General features: G+C 55.9%; 1 protein-coding gene across 1 annotated transcript in view; it reads right to left on the reverse strand.

Annotated features, from left to right (window-relative positions):
- The window catches only part of KIF22 (kinesin family member 22), a gene marked incomplete at its 5' end in the record, with an annotated part of 68,917 nt that extends 47,937 nt beyond the window's left edge, over positions 1-20,980 (reverse strand). Inside the window, 5 exons of the mRNA XM_078883459.1 lie at positions 1,562-1,671; positions 4,495-4,761; positions 11,039-11,184; positions 17,764-17,894; positions 20,700-20,980. Coding sequence (XP_078739585.1) covers positions 1,562-1,671; positions 4,495-4,761; positions 11,039-11,184; positions 17,764-17,894; positions 20,700-20,980 — 935 coding nt within the window. The remainder of the gene's footprint in view (positions 1-1,561; positions 1,672-4,494; positions 4,762-11,038; positions 11,185-17,763; positions 17,895-20,699) is intronic.
- Between the last annotated feature and the right edge of the window lie 1,815 nt (positions 20,981-22,795).

The following is a 22,795-nucleotide window of genomic DNA, read 5'->3' on the forward strand; positions in this document are numbered from 1 at the left end:
TAGTGTGTGTCACTGTGTGTGTAGTGTGTGTCACTGCGTGTGTAGTGTGTGTCACTACGTGCGTAGTGTGTGTCACTGCGTGTGTAGTGTGTGTCACTGTGTGCGTAGTGTGTGCCACTGTGTGTGTAGTGTGTGTCACTGCGTGTGTAGTGTGTGTCACTGTGTGTGTAGTGTGTGTCACTGTGTGTGTAGTGTGTGTCACTGCGTGTGTAGTGTGTGTCACTGTGTGTGTAGTGTGTGTCACTGCGTGTGTAGTGTGTGTCACTGTGTGTGTAGTGTGTGTGTAGTGTGTGTCACTGTGTGTCTAGTGTGTGTCACTGCGTGTGTAGTGTGTGTCACTGCGTGTGTAGTGTGTGTCACTGCGTGTGTAGTGTGTGTCACTGTGTGTCTAGTGTGTGTCACTGTGTGTGTAGTGTGTGTCACTGCGTGTGTAGTGTGTGTCACTGCGTGTGTAGTGTGTGTCACTGCGTGTGTAGTGTGTGTCACTGCATGTGTAGTGTGTGTCACTGCGTGTGTAGTGTGTGTCACTACGCGTGTGTAGTGTGTGTCACTGTGTGTGTAGTGTGTGTCACTGCGTGTGTAGTGTGTGTCACTGCGTGTGTAGTGTGTGTCACTGCGTGTGTAGTGTGTGTCACTGTGTGTGTAGTGTGTGTCACTACGTGTGTAGTGTGTGTCACCGTGTGTGTAGTGTGTGTGTAGTGTGTGTGTAGTGTGTGTGTAGTGTGTGTCACTGCGTGTGTAGTGTGTGTCACTGTGTGTGTAGTGTGTGTCACTGCGTGTGTAGTGTGTGTCACTGTGTGTGTAGTGTGTGTCACTGTGTGTGTAGTGTGTGTCACTGCGTGTGTAGTGTGTGTCACTGTGTGTGTAGTGTGTGTCACTGTGTGTGTAGTGTGTGTCACTGTGTGTGTAGTGTGTGTCACTGTGTGTGTAGTGTGTGTCACTGTGTGTGTAGTGTGTGTCACTGCGTGTGTAGTGTGTGTCACTGTGTGTGTAGTGTGTGTCACTGTGTGTGTAGTGTGTGTCACTGTGTGTGTAGTGTGTGTCACTGTGTGTGTAGTGTGTGTCTCTGCGTGTGTAGTGTGTGTCACTACGTGCGTAGTGTGTGTCACTGCGTGTGTGTGCGTGTGCCACTGCGTGTGTAGTGTGTGTCACTACGTGTGTAGTGTGTGTCACTGCGTGTGTAGTGTGTGTCACTGTGTGTGTAGTGTGTGTCACTGTGTGTGTAGTGTGTGTCACTACGTGTGTAGTGTGTGTCACTGCGTGTGTAGTGTGTGTCACTGTGTGTGTAGTGTGTGTCACTGTGTGTGTAGTGTGTGTCACTGCGTGTGTGTAGTGTGTGTCACTGCGTGTGTAGTGTGTGTCACTGCGTGTGTAGTGTGTGTCACTGTGTGTGTAGTGTGTGTCACTGTGTGTGTAGTGTGTGTCACTGTGTGCGTAGTATGTGTCACTACGCGTGTGTAGTGTGTGTCACTGTGTGTGTAGTGTGTGTCACTGTGTGTGTAGTGTGTGTCACTGTGTGCGTAGTATGTGTCACTACGCGTGTGTAGTGTGTGCCACCCACCGGATGCCCATGTTTCCGGTGCGGCGGTTGTCCTCCGAGCCGGCGAGGTCGATGAGGTACAACTTGCCGAGCAGCGCGCGGAACGGCGCTTGCAGCTCTGACTTCATTACCTGTCTCACCACACACACACACACACACGCACACACACACACACGCACACACACACGTACACACACAGGTACACACACAGGTACACACACAGGTACACACACACACAGGTGAACACACATACACACAGGTGTACACACACACAGGTACACACACACACACACGTACACACAGGTGTACACACACACACAGGTACACACATGTACACACACACAGGTGCACACACATACACACACAGGTACATACACGTACACACATGCACACACACACAGGTCACACACGTACACACACACAGGTCACACACGTACACACACACACAGGTACACACACACACAGGTACACACACAGGTACACACACACACAGGTACACATACACACACGTACACACACACACAGGTACACACACACACAGGTACACACACACAGGTACACACACACACACAGGTGTACACACACACACACAGGTCACACACGTACACACGCACACACAGGTACACACACACACACGTACACACAGGTGTACACACACGTACACACACGCACACACATGTACACACACACGTACACACGTACACACACACACGCAGGTACACACACAAAGGTCACACACGTACACACACACATGTACACACGCACACACACACACAAGTACACACACACACAAGTACACACACACACAGGTACACACACGCATGTACACACACACAGGTACACACACACGTACACACAGGTACACACACACACACAGGTGTACACACACACACACAGGTGCACACACACACACAGGTACACACACACAGGTACACACACAGGTGTACACACACACACACAGGTGCACACACACACACAGGTACACACACACACAGGTAAACATACACACAGGTGTACACACACACAGGTAAACACACACACAGGTGTACACACACACACACACACAGGTACACACACACAGGTGTACACACACACACAGGTACACACAAACAGGTACACACACACACACAGGGTACACACACACACAGGTGTACACACACACAGGTCACACACGTACACAGGTACACACACACACGCACACACAAGTACACACACATACACAGGTACACACACACAGGTACACACACACAGGTACACACACACACACAGGTATACACACACACAAGTACACACACATACACAGGTATACACACACAGGTACACACTCACACACACGCACACACAGGTACACACACACAGGTGTACGCACACACACAGGTCACACACAGGTACACACACACACAGGTACACACACACACAGGTGAACACACACACAGGTACACACACAACACAGGTCACACACAGGTACACACACACACACAGGTGTACACACACACACACAGATACACACACACACAGGTAAACACATGTACACACACAGGTGTACACACACACACACAGGTACACACATGTACACACACAGGTGTACACACACACACACAGGTACACACATGTACACACACAGGTGTACACACACACACACAGGTACACACATGTACACACACAGGTGTACACACACACACAGGTGTACACACACACACACACGTACACACAGGTACACACACACACACGTATACACAGGTGTACACACACGTACACACACGCACACACATGTACACACACACACGTACACACGTACACACGCAGGTACACACACACAGGTCACACACGTACACACACACAGGTACACACACACACACACACAGGTACACACACACATGTACACACGTACACACACACATGTACACACACACACAAGTACATACACACACACAGGTACACACACACAGGTACACACACGCATGTACACACACACAGGTACACACACACACAGGTACACACACACACACAGGTACACACACACACACACACACACAGGTCACACACGTACACACAGGTGTACACACACACAGGTACACACACAGGTACACACACACACAGGTGTACACACACACAGGTACACACACACGCACAGGTACACACACACACAGGTACACACACACACAGGTACACACACACACGTACACACACACACAGGTACACACACACAGGTACACACACACACACAGGTACACACACACAGGTAAACACACACACACACAGGTACACACACACAGGTACACACAGGTGTACACACACACAGGTGTACACACACACACACGTACACACAGGTGTACACACACACAGGTGTACACACACACACACACAGGAACACACACACACACAGGTACACACACACACAGGTACACACACACACACACACATGTACACACACAGGTACACACACGTACACACACACACACACGCAGGTACACACACACAGGTTACACACACACATGTACACACGTACACACACACATGTACACACACGTACACACACACATGTACACACACACACACACAGGTACACACACACACACGTACACACACACACACAGGTACACACACACACGTATACACACATACGTACACACACACGTACACACACACACAGGTATACACACATACGTACACACACACACGTACACACACACGTACACACACACGTACACACACACGTACACACACACGTACACACACACACGTACACACACACACAGGTACACACACACACGTACACACCGGTGCCGCGCCCGTTTAGCCCCCTCGATCCGACCGAACCCACCTTCTCCCTTCCCCCCTCACCCTCACACCCCCTCACCCCCCTCACCCTCACACCCCCTCACCCCCCTCGCCCCCCTCACCCTCACCCCCTCACCCTCACCCCCTCACCCTCACCCCCTCGCCCCCCTCACCTTGAGCAGCAGGATGGAGTGCGATCGGCTGGAGCGAGCGTTGAGCGCCGTGGATGCCGTCGTGCGCCTCTCCGTGGCGGGAAGGAAGTGGCGCTCAAAGTCTCGGAAGCCGTTGAGGGGACGCTCGCTCAGACCCGGCACCAGCATGGAGCCGGCGCCGTCCTGGCGGATCGCGAGGTCCCCGCCACCACCACCACCACCGCCACCACCGCCACCACCACCACCATTCCTGCCGCCGCTGTGGTGCGGAGTGAGGAGGTCTACCACCTGTACGCAGAGGTAGTAGGGGAGGGGGTGAGTGGGTTGGTGAGTGAGTGAGTGGGTTGGTGAGTGGGTGGGTGGGTTGGTGAGTGGGTGGGTTGGTGAGTGAGTGAGTGGGTTGGTGAGTGGGTGGGTGGGTTGGTGAGTGGGTGGGTTGGTGAGTGAGTGGGTGAGTGGGTGGGTGGGTGAGTGGGTTGGTGGGTTGGTGAGTGGGTGGGTGAGTGGGTGGGTGAGTGGGTTGGTGAGTGGGTGGATTAGTGAGTGAGTGGGTGAGTGGGTGGGTGAGTGGGTTGGTGAGTGGGTGGGTAAGTGAGTGGATGAGTGAGTGGGTGAGCGAGTGAGTGGGTGAGTGAGTGGGTGAGTGAGTGGCTGAGTGAGTAGGTGAGTGGGTGAGTGGGTGAGTGGGTGAGTGAGTGAGTGGGTGGGTAAGTGAGTGAGTGAGTGAGTGGGTGGGTGGGTAGGTGGGTGGCTGAGTGAGTGGGTGAGTGAGTGGGTGAGTGAGTGAGTGAGTGGGTGAGTGAGTGGCTGAGTGAGTAGGTGAGTGGGTGAGTGGGTGAGTGGGTGAGTGAGTGGGTGAGTGAGTGGGTGGGTAAGTGAGTGAGTGAGTGAGTGGGTGGGTGGGTAGGTGGGTGGCTGAGTGAGTGGGTGAGTGAGTGGGTGAGTGAGTGAGTGAGTGGGTGAGTGAGTGGCTGAGTGAGTAGGTGAGTGGGTGAGTGGGTGAGTGGGTGAGTGAGTGGGTGAGTGAGTGGGTGGGTAAGTGAGTGAGTGAGTGAGTGGGTGGGTGGGTGGGTAGGTGGGTGGCTGAGTGAGTGGGTGAGTGAGTGAGTGAGTGGGTGAGTGAGCGGATCGCGAGGTCCCCGCCACTACCACCACCACCGCCACCGCCACCACCACCACCACCGCCACCGCCACCACCACCACCACCACCACCACTCCTGCCGCCGCTGTGGTGCGGAGTGAGGCGGTCTAGCATCTGTACGCGGAGGTAGGTGGGGGAGGGGTGGTGAGTGGGTGAGTGGGTGGGTGGGTGAGTGAGTGGGTGAGTGGGTGGGTGGGTGGGTGGGTGGGTGAGTGAGTGGGTGGGTGAGTGGGTGAGTGGGTGGGTGGGTGAGTGAGTGGGTGGGTTGGTGAGTGGGTGGGTGGGTTGGTGAGTGGGTGGGTTGGTGAGTGAGTGGGTGAGTGGGTGGGTGGGTGGGTGGGTGGGTGAGTGAGTGGGTGAGTGAGTGGGTGGGTGAGTGGGTGAGTGGGTGGGTGGGTGAGTGAGTGGGTGGGTTGGTGAGTGGGTGGGTTGGTGAGTGAGTGAGTGGGTTGGTGAGTGGGTGGGTGGGTGGGTGGGTTGGTGAGTGGGTGGGTGGGTTGGTGAGTGGGTGGGTTGGTGAGTGAGTGGGTGAGTGGGTGGGTGGGTGAGTGGGTTGGTGAGTGGGTGAGTGAGTGAGTGGGTTGGTGAGTGGGTGAGTGAGTGAGTGGGTTGGTGAGTGGGTGGGTGGGTTGGTGAGTGGGTGGGTTGGTGAGTGAGTGGGTGAGTGGGTGGGTGGGTGAGTGGGTTGGTGGGTTGGTGAGTGGGTGAGTGGGTGAGTGGGTGGGTGGGTTGGTGAGTGGGTGGGTTGGTGAGTGAGTGGGTGAGTGGGTGGGTGGGTGGGTGGGTGGGTGAGTGAGTGGGTGGGTGAGTGGGTGAGTGGGTGGGTGGGTGAGTGAGTGGGTGGGTTGGTGAGTGGGTGGGTGGGTTGGTGAGTGGGTGGGTTGGTGAGTGAGTGGGTGAGTGGGTGGGTGGGTGGGTGGGTGGGTGAGTGAGTGGGTGAGTGAGTGGGTGGGTGAGTGGGTGAGTGGGTGGGTGGGTGAGTGAGTGGGTGGGTTGGTGAGTGGGTGGGTTGGTGAGTGAGTGAGTGGGTTGGTGAGTGGGTGGGTGGGTGGGTGGGTTGGTGAGTGGGTGGGTGGGTTGGTGAGTGGGTGGGTTGGTGAGTGAGTGGGTGAGTGGGTGGGTGGGTGAGTGGGTTGGTGAGTGGGTGAGTGAGTGAGTGGGTTGGTGAGTGGGTGAGTGAGTGAGTGGGTTGGTGAGTGGGTGGGTGGGTTGGTGAGTGGGTGGGTTGGTGAGTGAGTGGGTGAGTGGGTGGGTGGGTGAGTGGGTTGGTGGGTTGGTGAGTGGGTGAGTGGGTGAGTGGGTGGGTGGGTTGGTGAGTGGGTGGGTTGGTGAGTGAGTGGGTGAGTGGGTGGGTGGGTGGGTGGGTGGGTGAGTGAGTGGGTGGGTGAGTGGGTGAGTGGGTGGGTGGGTGAGTGAGTGGGTGGGTTGGTGAGTGGGTGGGTGGGTTGGTGAGTGGGTGGGTTGGTGAGTGGGTGAGTGGGTGGGTGGGTGGGTGGGTGGGTGAGTGAGTGGGTGAGTGAGTGGGTGGGTGAGTGGGTGAGTGGGTGGGTGGGTGAGTGAGTGGGTGGGTTGGTGAGTGGGTGGGTTGGTGAGTGAGTGAGTGGGTTGGTGAGTGGGTGGGTGGGTGGGTGGGTTGGTGAGTGGGTGGGTGGGTTGGTGAGTGGGTGGGTTGGTGAGTGAGTGGGTGAGTGGGTGGGTGGGTGAGTGGGTTGGTGAGTGGGTGAGTGAGTGAGTGGGTTGGTGAGTGGGTGAGTGAGTGAGTGGGTTGGTGAGTGGGTGGGTGGGTTGGTGAGTGGGTGGGTTGGTGAGTGAGTGGGTGAGTGGGTGGGTGGGTGAGTGGGTTGGTGGGTTGGTGAGTGGGTGAGTGGGTGAGTGGGTGGGTGGGTTGGTGAGTGGGTGGGTTGGTGAGTGAGTGGGTGAGTGGGGTGGGTGGGTGGGTGGGTGGGTGAGTGAGTGGGTGGGTGAGTGGGTGAGTGGGTGGGTGGGTGAGTGAGTGGGTGGGTTGGTGAGTGGGTGGGTGGGTTGGTGAGTGGGTGGGTTGGTGAGTGAGTGGGTGAGTGGGTGGGTGGGTGGGTGGGTGGGTGAGTGAGTGGGTGAGTGAGTGGGTGGGTGAGTGGGTGGAGTGGGTGGGTGGGTGAGTGAGTGGGTGGGTTGGTGAGTGGGTGGGTTGGTGAGTGAGTGAGTGGGTTGGTGAGTGGGTGGGTGGGTGGGTGGGTTGGTGAGTGGGTGGGTGGGTTGGTGAGTGGGTGGGTTGGTGAGTGAGTGGGTGAGTGGGTGGGTGGGTGAGTGGGTTGGTGAGTGGGTGAGTGAGTGAGTGGGTTGGTGAGTGGGTGAGTGAGTGAGTGGGTTGGTGAGTGGGTGGGTGGGTTGGTGAGTGGGTGGGTTGGTGAGTGAGTGGGTGAGTGGGTGGGTGGGTGAGTGGGTTGGTGGGTTGGTGAGTGGGTGAGTGGGTGAGTGGGTGGGTGGGTTGGTGAGTGGGTGGGTTGGTGAGTGAGTGGGTGAGTGGGTGGGTGGGTGGGTGGGTGGGTGAGTGAGTGGGTGGGTGAGTGGGTGAGTGGGTGGGTGGGTGAGTGAGTGGGTGGGTTGGTGAGTGGGTGGGTGGGTTGGTGAGTGGGTGGGTTGGTGAGTGAGTGGGTGAGTGGGTGGGTGGGTGGGTGGGTGGGTGAGTGAGTGGGTGAGTGAGTGGGTGGGTGAGTGGGTGAGTGGGTGGGTGGGTGAGTGAGTGGGTGGGTTGGTGAGTGGGTGGGTTGGTGAGTGAGTGAGTGGGTTGGTGAGTGGGTGGGTGGGTGGGTGGGTTGGTGAGTGGGTGGGTTGGTCAGTGAGTGGGTGAGTGGGTGGGTGAGTGGGTTGGTGGGTTGGTGAGTGGGTGGGTGAGTGGGTGGGTGAGTGGGTTGGTGAGTGGGTGGGTTAGTGAGTGAGTGGGTGAGTGGGTGAGTGAGTGGGTTGGTGAGTGGGTGGGTAAGTGAGTGGATGAGTGAGTGGGTGAGCGAGTGAGTGGGTGAGTGAGTGGGTGAGTGAGTGGCTGAGTGAGTAGGTGAGTGGGTGAGTGGGTGAGTGGGTGAGTGAGTGAGTGGGTGGGTAAGTGAGTGAGTGAGTGGGTGGGTGGGTAGGTGGGTGGCTGAGTGAGTGGGTGAGTGAGTGAGTGGGTGAGTGAGTGAGTGGGTGAGTGAGTGGCTGAGTGAGTAGGTGAGTGGGTGAGTGGGTGAGTGAGTGAGTGGGTGGGTAAGTGAGTGAGTGAGTGAGTGGGTGGGTGGGTGGGTAGGTGGGTGGCTGAGTGAGTGGGTGAGTGAGCGGATCGCGAGGTCCCCGCCACTACCACCACCACCACCACCACCGCCACCACCACCGCCACCACCACCACCGCCACCACCACCGCCACCACCACCACCGCCACCACCACCGCCACCGCCACCACCACCACCGCCACCACCACCGCCACCACCACCACTCCTGCCGCCGCTGTGCTGCGGAGTGAGGAGGTCTAGCATCTGTACGCGGAGGTAGGTGGGGGAGGGGTGGTGAGTGGGTGAGTTGGTGAGTGGGTGGGTGGGTTGGTGAGTGGGTGGGTGAGTGAGTTGGTGGGTTGGTGAGTGGGTGGGTGGGTGAGTGAGTTGGTGGGTTGGTGAGTGGGTGGGTGGGTTGGTGAGTGGGTGAGTGGGTGAGTGAGTGGGTGGGTGGGTGAGTGGGTGGGTGAGTGAGTGGGTGGGTGAGTGGGTTGGTGAGTGGGTGGGTTGGTGGGTGGGTGGGTGAGTGAGTGAGTGAGTGAGTGAGTGAGTGGGTGGGTGGGTGAGTGAGTGAGTGGGTGGGTGGGTGAGTGGGTGAGTGGGTGAGTGGGTGGGTGAGTGGGTGGGTGAGTGGGTGGGTGGGTGGGTGGGTGGGTGAGTGGGTGGGTGGGTGAGTGGGTGGGTTGGTGGGTGAGTGAGTGGGTAGGTGAGTGGGTGGGTGGGTTGGTGAGTGGGTGGGTGGGTGAGTGAGTTGGTGGGTTGGTAAGGGGGTTGGTTGGTGAGTGGGTGGGTGGGTTGGTGAGTGGGTGAGTGAGTGGGTGAGTGAGTGAGTGGGTGGGTGGGTGGGTGGGTGAGTGGGTGGGTGAGTGAGTGGGTGGGTGGGTGAGTGGGTGGGTGAGTGAGTGGGTGGGTGAGTGGGTTGGTGAGTGGGTGGGTTGGTGGGTGGGTGAGTGGGTGGGTGAGTGGGTGAGTGAGTGGGTGAGTGGGTGGGTGGGTTGGTGAGTGGGTGAGTGGGTGAGTGAGTGAGTGGGTGGGTGGGTGAGTGGGTGGGTGAGTGAGTGGGTGGGTGAGTGGGTTGATGAGTGGGTGGGTTGGTGGGTGGGTGAGTGGGTGGGTGAGTGGGTGAGTGAGTGGGTGAGTGGGTGGGTGGGTGGGTGAGTGAGTGGGTTGGTTGGTGAGTGGGTGGGTGAGTGGGTGGGTGAGTGGGTGGGTTGGTGGGTGAGTGAGTGGGTAGGTGAGTGGGTGGGTGGGTTGGTGAGTGGGTGAGTGAGTGAGTGGGTGAGTGGGTGGGTGAGTGGGTGGGTGGGTTGGTGAGTGAGTGGGTGAGTGGGTGGGTGAGTGGGTGGGTGAGTGAGTGAGTGAGTGGGTGAGTGAGTGGATGAGTGAGTGAGTGAGTGGATGAGTGGGTGGGTGGGTGAATGGGTGAGTGAGTGGGTGGGTGTGTGGCTGAGTGAGTGGGTGGGTGAGTGAGTGGATGAGTGGGTGAGTGAGTGGCTGAGTGAGTGGGTGAGTGGTTGAGTGAGTGAGTAGGTGAGTGGGTGAGTGAGTGGGTGGCTGAGTGAGTGGGTGAGTGAGTAGGTGAGTGGGTGAGTGAATGAGTGGGTGAGCGAAGTGAGTGGCTGAGTGAGTGGCTGAGTGAGTAGATGAGTGGATGAGTGGGTGAGCGAGTGAGTGGCTGAGTGAGTGGCTGAGTGAGTAGGTGAGTGAGCGAGTGGGTGGGTGAGCGAGTGGGAGTCACCCCCCATCTCCCCCCATCTCCCCGCATCTCCCCGCATCTCCCCGCATCTCCCCCCATCTCCCCCCATCTCCCCCCATCTCCCCCGCATCTCCCCGCATCTCCCCCCATCTCCCCCCATCTCCCCCCATCTCCCCCCATCTCCCTCCATCTCCCTCCATCTCCCCCCATCTCCCCCCATTTCCCCGCATCTCCCCGCATCTCCCCCCATCTCCCCCCATCTCCCCCCCCATCTCCCCCCATCTCCCCCCATCTCCCCCCATCTCCCCCCATCTCCCCCCATCTCCCTCCATCTCCCCCCATCTCCCCCCATCTCCCCCCATCTCCCCGCATCTCCCCCCATCTCCCCCCATCTCCCTCCATCTCCCTCCATCTCCCCGCCCCACCGCCGGCATATCTCCACATCTCCCCGCGTGTCTCCACCCCCCGGCCCACCCCCTTGTCTCCCCGCCGTGCCCTCCTCACCTTCTCCTGGTAGATCTCCAGGTAGGACATGGAGACGCTGAACGATGCCTCCTCCTGCTCCCCCTTGAGTTCGCTGAACAGATCGCGGACGGCGCGAGGGATCACCCCGGGCTCGCTGGAGGTGCCCAGCATCGTGTGGGTCTTGCCTGGAGACACGGGGACACGGTGGGAGACACACAGAGACACGGTGACACGGTGAGAGACACACAGAGACACGGGGACACGGTGAGAGACACACAGAGACACGGTGAGAGACACACAGAGACACGGGGACACAGTGAGAGACACACAGAGACACGGTGAGAGACACACACGCAGAGACACGGTGACACGGTGGGAGACACACAGAGACACGGTGAGAGACACACAGAGACACGGGGACACGGTGAGAGACACACAGAGACACGGGGACACGGTGAGAGACACACAGAGACACGGTGAGAGACACACAGAGACACGGGGACACGGTGAGAGACACACAGAGACACGGGGACACGGTGAGAGACACACAGAGACACGGGGACACGGTGAGAGACACACAGAGACACGGTGAGAGACACACAGAGACACGGGGACACGGTGAGAGACACACAGAGACACGGGGACACGGTGAGAGACACACAGAGACACGGTGACATGGTGAGAGACACACAGAGACACGGGGACACGGTGAGAGACACACAGAGACACGGTGACATGGTGAGAGACACACAGAGACACGGGGACACGGTGAGAGACACACAGAGACACGGTGACATGGTGAGAGACACACAGAGACACGGGGACACGGTGGGAGACACACAGAGACACGGTGAGAGACACACACACACAGAGACACAGACACACACAGAGAAACGGTGAGAGACACACACACAGAGACACGGAGACACACACACAGAGACACAGACACACACAGAGAAACGGTGAGAGACACACACACAGAGACACGGAGACACACACACAGAGACACAGACACACACAGAGAAACGGAGACACACACAGAGACACGGAGACACGGGGGATCACCCCGGGCTCGCTGGGGGTGCCCAGCATCGTGTGGGTCTTACCTGGAGACACGGGGACACGGTGGGAGACACACACACAGAGACACAAACACACACACAGAGACACGGTGAGAGACACACAGAGACACGGTGAGAGACGCACAGAGACACGGTGAGACACACACACACAGAGACACGGTGACACGGTGAGAGACACACAGAGACACGGGGACACGGTGAGAGACACACAGAGACACGGTGAGAGACACACACGCAGACACAGAGACACACAGAGACACGGTGAGAGACACACAGAGACACAGAGACACACGGAGACACGGAGACACACAGGGACACGGAGACACACAGGGACACGGAGACACACACACAGAGACACGGGGACACACACACAGAGACACGGGGACACGGTGAGAGACACACACACAGAGACACAAACACACACACAGAGACACGGTGAGAGAGACACGGGGACACGGTGAGTGACACACACACAGAGACACGGTGGGAGACACACACACAGACACGGAGACACACAGAGACACGGACATACACAGAGACACGGAGACACACAGAGACACGGAGACACACACATACACAGAGACAGTGAGAGACACACACACGCAGACACAGAGACACGGAGACACACAGAGACACGGAGACGCGAGGGATCACCCCGGGCTCGCTGGTGGTGCCCAGCATCGTGTGGGTCTTGCCTGGAGACACGGTGACACGGTGGGAGACACACAGAGACACGGTGAGAGACACACACAGAGACACGGTGAGAGACACACACGCAGACACGGAGACACACAGAGACACACAGAGACACAGAGACACACACACATAGAGACACGGTGAGAGACACACAGAGACACGGAGACACACAAACACACAGAGACACGGAGACACACACAGAGACACGGAGACACGGGGGATCATCCCGGGCTCGCTGGGGGTGCCCAGCATCGTGTGGGTCTTGCCTGGAGACACGGTGACACGGTGAGAGACACATACACAGAAACACGGTGAGAGACACACACACAGAGACACGGTGAGAGACACACACACAGAGACACGGTGAGAGACACACACGCAGAGACACGGTGACACGGTGGGAGACACACACAGAGAGACACGGTGAGAGACACACACACAGAGACACGGTGAGAGACACACAGAGACACGGTGACACGGTGGGAGACACACACACACAGAGAAACACGGTGGGAGACACACACACACAGAGAAACACGGTGAGAGACACACACACACAGAGACACGGTGAGAGACACACACACAGAGACACGGTGAGAGACACACACACAGAGACACGGTGAGAGACACACACACACAGAGACACGGTGAGAGACACACAGAGACACGGTGAGAGACACACACACAGAGACACGGTGAGAGAGACACACACACAGAGACACGGTGAGATACACACAGAGACACGGTGAGAGACACACACACAGAGACACGGTGAGATACACACAGAGACACGGTGAGAGACACACACACAGAGACACGGTGAGAGACACACACACAGAGACACAGACACACACAGAGAGACACGGTGAGAGACACACACACAGAGACACGGTGAGAGACACACACACACAGAGACACGGTGAGAGACACACAGAGACACGGTGAGAGACACACACACAGAGACACGGTGAGAGAGACACACACACAGAGACACGGTGAGATACACACAGAGACACGGTGAGAGACACACACACAGAGACACAGACACACACAGAGAGACACGGTGAGAGACACACACACAGAGACACGGTGAGAGACACACACACAGAGACACGGTGAGAGACACACACACAGAGACACAGTGAGAGACACACACACACACACACAGAGACACGGTGAGAGACACACACACACAGAGACACAGACACACACAGAGAGACACGGTGAGAGACACACAGAGACACGGTGAGAGACACACACACAGAGACACGGTGAGAGACACACACACAGAGACACGGTGAGAGACACACACACAGAGACACAGACACACACAGAGACACGGTGAGAGACACACACACAGACACGGTGAGAGACACACACACAGAGACACGGTGAGAGACACACACACAGAGACACAGTGAGAGACACACACACACACAGAGACACGGTGGGAGACACACACACACAGAGACACGGTGAGAGACACACACAGAGAGACACGGTGAGACAAACACACAGACACGGTGAGAGACACACACACAGAGACACGGTGAGAGACACACACACAGAGACACGGGGACACGGTGAGAGACACACACACAGAGACACGGTGAGATACACACAGAGACACGGTGAGAGACACACACACAGAGACACAGACACACACAGAGAGACACGGTGAGAGACACACACACAGAGACACGGTGAGAGACACACACACAGAGACACGGTGAGAGACACACACACAGAGACACAGTGAGAGACACACACACACACACACAGAGACACGGTGAGAGACACACACACACAGAGACACAGACACACACAGAGAGACACGGTGAGAGACACACAGAGACACGGTGAGAGACACACACACAGAGACACGGTGAGAGACACACACACAGAGACACGGTGAGAGACACACACACAGAGACACAGACACACACAGAGACACGGTGAGAGACACACACACAGACACGGTGAGAGACACACACACAGAGACACGGTGAGAGACACACACACAGAGACACAGTGAGAGACACACACACACACAGAGACACGGTGGGAGACACACACACACAGAGACACGGTGAGAGACACACACAGAGAAACACGGTGAGACAAACACACAGACACGGTGAGAGACACACACACAGAGACACGGTGAGAGACACACACACAGAGACACGGGGACACGGTGAGAGACACACACACAGAGACACGGTGAGACACACACACAGACACGGTGAGAGACACACACACAGAGACACGGTGAGAGACACACACACAGAGACACGGGGACATGGTGAGAGACACACACACAGAGACACGGTGAGAGACACGGAGACGCACACAGGAAGACACGGAGGCACACAGAGACACGGAGACACACACACAGAGACACGGAGACGCACAGACACGGAGACACACACACAGAGATACTGAGACACACACAGAGAGATACAGATACACACACACACAGACACGGAGACACACACACACAGACACGGAGACACACACACAGAGACACGGTGAGAGACACACACACAAACACGGTGAGAGACACACACACAGAGACACGGTGAGAGACACACACAGAGAGATACAGAGACACACTAGTGAGTGAGTGTACTAGTTAGTGAGTGTACTAGTGAGTGAGTGTACTAGTGAGTGAGTGTACTAGTTAGTGAGTGTACTAGTGAGTGAGTGTACTAGTGAGTGAGTGTACTAGTGAGTGAGTGTACTAGTTAGTGAGTGTACTAGTGAGTGAGTGTACTAGTTAGTGAGTGTACTAGTGAGTGAGTGTACTAGTGAGTGAGTGTACTAGTGAGTGAGTGTACTAGTTAGTGAGTGTACTAGTTAGTGAGTGTACTAGTGAGTGAGTGTACTAGTGAGTGAGTGTACTAGTTAGTGAGTGTACTAGTGAGTGAGTGTACTAGTTAGTGAGTGTACTAGTGAGTGAGTGTACTAGTTAGTGAGTGTACTAGTTAGTGAGTGTACTAGTGAGTGAGTGTACTAGTTAGTGAGTGTACTAGTTAGTGAGTGTACTAGTGAGTGAGTGTACTAGTGAGTGTACTAGTTAGTGAGTGTACTAGTGAGTGTACTAGTGAGTGAGTGTACGAGTTAGTGAGTGTACTAGTTAGTGAGTGTACTAGTTAGTGAGTGTACTAGTTAGTGAGTGTACTAGTTAGTGAGTGTACTAGTGAGTGAGTGTACTAGTGAGTGAGTGTACTAGTTAGTGAGTGTACTAGTTAGTGAGTGTACTAGTTAGTGAGTGTACTAGTGAGTGAGTGTACTAGTTAGTGAGTGTACTAGTGAGTGAGTGTACTAGTTAGTGAGTGTACTAGTTAGTGAGTGTACTAGTGAGTGTACTAGTGAGTGAGTGTACTAGTGAGTGAGTGTACTAGTTAGTGAGTGTACTAGTTAGTGAGTGTACTAGTGAGTGAGTGTACTAGTGAGTGAGTGTACTAGTTAGTGAGTGTACTAGTGAGTGAGTGTACTAGTGAGTGAGTGTACTAGTGAGTGAGTGTACTAGTTAGTGAGTGTACTAGTGAGTGAGTGTACTAGTTAGTGAGTGTACTAGTTAGTGAGTGTACTAGTGAGTGAGTGTACTAGTTAGTGAGTGTACTAGTGAGTGAGTGTACTAGTGAGTGAGTGTACTAGTGAGTGTACTAGTTAGTGAGTGTACTAGTTAGTGAGTGTACTAGTGAGTGAGTGTACTAGTGAGTGAGTGTACTAGTGAGTGAGTGTACTAGTGAGTGAGTGTACTAGTGAGTGAGTGTACTAGTTAGTGAGTGTACTAGTGAGTGAGTGTACTAGTTAGTGAGTGTACTAGTTAGTGAGTGTACTAGTTAGTGAGTGTACTAGTTAGTGAGTGTACTAGTTAGTGAGTGTACTAGTTAGTGAGTGTACTAGTGAGTGAGTGTACTAGTTAGTGAGTGTACTAGTGAGTGAGTGTACTAGTGAGTGAGTGTACTAGTGAGTGAGTGTACTAGTGAGTGAGTGTACTAGTTAGTGAGTGTACTAGTGAGTGAGTGTACTAGTTAGTGAGTGTACTAGTGAGTGAGTGTACTAGTGAGTGAGTGTACTAGTGAGTGAGTGTACTAGTTAGTGAGTGTACTAGTGAGTGAGTGTACTAGTGAGTGAGTGTACTAGTGAGTGAGTGTACTAGTTAGTGAGTATACTAGTTAGTGAGTGTACTAGTTAGTGAGTGTACTAGTTAGTGAGTGTACTAGTGAGTGAGTGTACTAATGAGTGAGTGTACTAGTTAGTGAGTGTACTAGTTAGTGAGTGTACTAGTTAGTGAGTGTACTAGTTAGTGAGTGTACTAGTTAGTGAGTGTACTAGTTAGTGAGTGTACTAGTTAGTGAGTGTACTAGTTAGTGAGTGTACTAGTGAGTGAGTGTACTAGTGAGTGAGTGTACTAGTGAGTGAGTGTACTAGTGAGTGAGTGTACTAGTGAGTGAGTGTACGAGTTAGTGAGTGTACTAGTGAGTGAGTGTACTAGTTAGTGAGTGTACTAGTTAGTGAGTGTACTAGTTAGTGAGTGTACTAGTTAGTGAGTGTACTAGTTAGTGAGTGTACTAGTGAGTGAGTGTACTAGTGAGTGAGTGTACTAGTGAGTGAGTGTACTAGTGAGTGAGTGTACTAGTGAGTGAGTGTACTAGTCAGTGAGTGTACTAGTGAGTGAGTGTACTAGTTAGTGAGTGTACTAGTTAGTGAGTGTACTAGTTAGTGAGTGTACTAGTGAGAGAGTGTACTAGTTAGTGAGTGTACTAGTTAGTGAGTGTACTAGTGAGTGAGTGTACTAGTGAGTGTACTAGTTAGTGAGTGTACTAGTTAGTGAGTGTACTAGTTAGTGAGTGTACTAGTGAGTGAGTGTACTAGTTAGTGAGTGTACTAGTTAGTGAGTGTACTAGTGAGTGAGTGTACTAGTGAGTGAGTGTACTAGTGAGTGAGTGTACTAGTGAGTGAGTGAGTGAGTACCGGCTCCTGTGGGGCCGTAGGCCAGCACGCTGGCGTTGTGTCCGTGCTGCACCACGTGACGGATCACCGGGCGGACCGATCCACCGTAAACCTCCTCCTGGCTCGCACCGCCCCCGTGCAGGGAGTCGAACCTGCACCCAGCACGGCGGGGGGCAATGGGGGGCAATGGGGGGCAATGGGGGGCAATGGGGGGCAATGGGGGGCAATGGGGGGCAATGAGGGGCAATGGGGGGCAATGGGGGGCAATGGGGGGAGAGGCACAGAGAGACATTGAGACGATACGCAGGGAGACAAGCGGAGAGACATGGGGAGACAGGGGGAGACAGGGGGAGACAAGCGGAGAGACATGGGGAGACATGGGGAGACACGGGGAGACACGCGGGGAGACATGGGGAGACAGGGGGAGACACGGGGAGACACGGGGAGACACGGGGAGACACGGGGAGACACGGGGAGACACGGGGAGACACGGGGAGACACGTGGGGAGACACGGGGAGACACGGGGAGACACGGGGAGACACGGGGAGACATGGGGAGACACGGGGGAGACATGGGGAGACAGGGGGAGACACGGGGAGACATGGGGAGACACGGGGAGACACGGGGGGAGACATGGGGAGACACGGGGGGAGACATGGGGAGACAGGGGGAGACAGGGGGAGACATGGGGGGAGACATGGGGAGACACGGGGAGACACGGGGGGAGACATGGGGAGACACGGGGGGAGACATGGGGAGACAGGGGGAGACAGGGGGAGACATGGGGAGACATGGGGAGACACGGGGAGACACGCGGGGAGACATGGGGGGAGACATGGGGAGACACGGGGGGAGACATGGGGAGACACGGGGGGAGACATGGGGAGACAGGGGGAGACACGCGGGGAGACATGGGGAGAGACATGGGGAGACATGGGGAGACACGGGGAGACACGCGGGGAGATATGGGGAGACATGGGGAGACACGCGGGGAGGCAAGCGGAGAGACACAGGGACACGTGGGGAGACATGGGGAGACACGCGGGGAGATATGGGGAGACATGGGGAGACACGTGGGGAGACACGCGGGGAGACATGGGGAGAGACATGGGGAGACGCGGGGAGAGACATGGGGAGACAGGGGGAGAGACATGGGGAGACATGGGGAGACATGGGGAGACACGTGGGGAGACACGGGGAGACACGGGGAGAGACATGGGGAGACACGGGGAGAGACATGGGGAGACAGGGGGAGACACGGGGAGACACGGGGAGACATGGGGAGACACGGGGAGACACGCGGAGAGACATGGGAAGACATGGGGAGACACGCGGAGAGACATGGGGAGACATGGGGAGACATGGGGAGACACGGGGAGACACGGGGAGACACGCGGGGAGACATGGGGAGACACGGGGAGACACGAGGAGACACGGGGAGACATGGGGAGACATGGGGAGACACGGGGAGACACGCGGGGAGACATGGGGAGACACGCAGGGAGACATGGGGAAACATGGAGAGACAGGGTGAGACATGGGGAGACAGGGGGAGACACGGGGAGACACGCGCGGAGACATGGGGAGACACGCAGGGAGACATGGGGAGACATGGGGAGACACGCGCGGAGACATGGGGAGACACGCACGGAGACATGGGGAGACATGGGGAGACACGCGCGGAGACATGGGGAGACACGCGCGGAGACATGGGGAGACATGGGGAGACACGCGCGGAGACATGGGGAGACACGCGCGGAGACATGGGGAGACACGCAGGGAGACATGGGGAGACATGGGGAGACACGCGCGGAGACATGGGGAGACACGCGCGGAGACATGGGGAGACACGCAGGGAGACATGGGGAGACATGGGGAGACATGGGGAGACATGGGGAGACACGCGCGGAGACATGGGGAGACACGCACGGAGACATGGGGAGACATGGGGAGACATGGGGAGACACGCGCGGAGACATGGGGAGACACGCACGGAGACATGGGGAGACATGGGGAGACATGGGGAGACACGCGCGGAGACATGGGGAGACATGGGGAGACACGCAGGGAGACATGGGGAGACATGGGGAGACATGGGGAGACACGCGCGGAGACATGGGGAGACACGCACGGAGACATGGGGAGACATGGGGAGACATGAGGAGACACGTGGGGAGACATGGGGAGACATGGGGAGACATGGGGAGACACGCGCGGAGACATGGGGAGACACGCACGGAGACATGGGGAGACATGGGGAGACATGGGGAGACACGTGGGGAGACATGGGGAGACATGGGGAGACACGCGGGGAGGCAAGCGGAGAGACACAGGGACACGTGGGGAGACATGGGGAGACACGCGGGGAGACATGGGGAGACAGGGGGAGACATGGGGAGACACGCAGGGAGACATGGGGAAACATGGAGAGACAGGGTGAGACATGGGGAGACAGGGGGAGACACGGGGAGACACGCGGGGAGACATGGGGAGACATGGAGAGACAGGGTGAGACATGGGGAGACAGGGGGAGACACGGGGAGACACGCGGGGAGACATGGGGAGACATGGGGAGAGACATGGGGAGACATGGGGAGACACGCGCGGAGACATGGGGAGACATGGGGAGACAGGGTGAGACATGGGGAGACATGGGGAGACACGCGCGGAGACATGGGGAGACATGGGGAGACATGCAGGGAGACATCTGGGAGACATGGGGAGACACACGGGGAGACACACAGGGAGACATGGGGAGACACGTGGGGAGACACGTGGGGAGACACGGGGACATGTGGGGAGACACGCGGGGAGACACAGAAACACGCGGGGAGACACACGGGGAGACGTGGGACACATGGGGAGACCCACAAGGACACGCGGGGAGACACACAGGGACAGGCGTGTCCCTGTGTGTCTCCCCACCCACCCCCTCTCACTCTCCCCACCAACTCACTCATAGTGCAGACTCTCATCCTTGTTCCTGTAGTTGAGGAACTCCAGGCTGCGGTGATCCAACACTCGCATGCACTCCGAGGCCTTGCTGCTGCTGCTGCTGGCATCACCACCAGCGGCACCATCGCCACCAGCACCAGCAACCAGAGGTGGCCGTACACGCACCACCACGTGCACACGGCTACTGGCACTACCACCACCACCACCAGCGCCACCACCACCAGCGCCACCACCACCAGCGCCACCACCACCAGCGCCACCACCACCACCAACAGCGCCACCACCACCACCACCACCAGCGCCACCACCACCACCAGTGGAACAAGATGCAGATCTTCCTGCCATAGCTGCCTCGTCAAGGGCGAGGAAGTCACCACCTGGCCAACAACAACAGCACAACAACACCAATGACAACAACAACAATTACTAAACAGCAACAAACATACAAGACACACACACAGACACACACAGAGACACACACACACAGACAGACAGACACACACACAGACACACACAGACACACACACACAGAGACACACACACACAGGGAGACACACACACACACACAGAGACAGAAACACAGAGACACACACACACAAACAGAGACCCACACACAGACACACACACGCAGAGAGACACACACACAGAGACAGATACACACAGACAGACACACACAGACACACACAGATACACACACACAGAGACAGACAGACACAGATACACACACACACAGATACACACACACAGAGACAGACACACACAGAGACACACACACAGACACACACACAGGGAGACACACACACAGACACACGCACAGAGACACACACAGACAGAGACAGACACACACAGACACACACACACAAAGAGACACACACACAGTGAGACACACAGAGACACACACAGAGACACACAGAGCCACACACACACACAGAGACACACACAGACACACACAGACACAGAGACAGACACACACACACACAGAGACACACACAGTGAGACAGACACACGCACATACAGACACACACAGAGACACACACAGAGACACACACACAGAGACACACACAGAGACACACGCACAGACAGACACACACAGAGACACACACACACAGACACACACACAGAGACAGAGACAGACACACACAGACAGAGACACACACACAGAGACACACAGACACACACACACAGAGACACACAGACACACACACACAGGGAGACACACACACAGACACACGCACAGAGACACACACACAGAGACACACACACACAGGGAGACACACACACAGGGAGACACACACACAGACACACACACAGAGACACACACACAGAGAGACAGACACACACAGACACACAGAGACAGACACACACACAAAGAAACACACACAGTGAGACATACAGAGACACACACAGAGACACACAGAGCCACACACAGACACACACACAGACACACAGAGACAGACACACACACACAGAGACACACACAGACACACGCACAGACACACGCACATACAGACACACACAGAGACACACACAGTGACACACACAGAGACACACACACAGAGACAGACACACACAGACACACACACAGTGAGACACACAGAGACACACACAGAGACACACAGAGCCACACACACACAGAGACACACACACACAAACAGAGACCCACAGACACACACAGACACACGCACAGACAGACACACACACAGAGACACACACACAGAGACAGACACACACACACAGAGACCTCTTAAGAGTGTTACACAATTAAATTGCATTATTCGCTAAAGGGGAGCCGGTTAGTGCGGTTAAAGCTTCACAGATCATCGGATTTAGCGATCAGCCGAGACGTCAGCAGCTTATGTAGATCGATTGTTATTGTGACATCTGCAATTTAATATATTCAAATCATTATATTATGTGTGTAGATATCTCGACGTTAACTTCTATTGAATGTAATGATCGGTCAAACCTACAGACCTTAACATATAATGTTCGGTAAAGTCTCGTAGATAGAACAATAAAATAATTTAAAAAATGAAATGAATATTAAAATAAGAACAAAAAGTCATGACGTTTCTATTGCAACAATAAAGTAATGAA

The sequence above is a fragment of the Lampetra fluviatilis genome, chromosome 71, assembly GCF_964198595.1.
Source record: "Lampetra fluviatilis chromosome 71, kcLamFluv1.1, whole genome shotgun sequence".
Classification (NCBI taxonomy): domain Eukaryota; kingdom Metazoa; phylum Chordata; class Hyperoartia; order Petromyzontiformes; family Petromyzontidae; genus Lampetra; species Lampetra fluviatilis.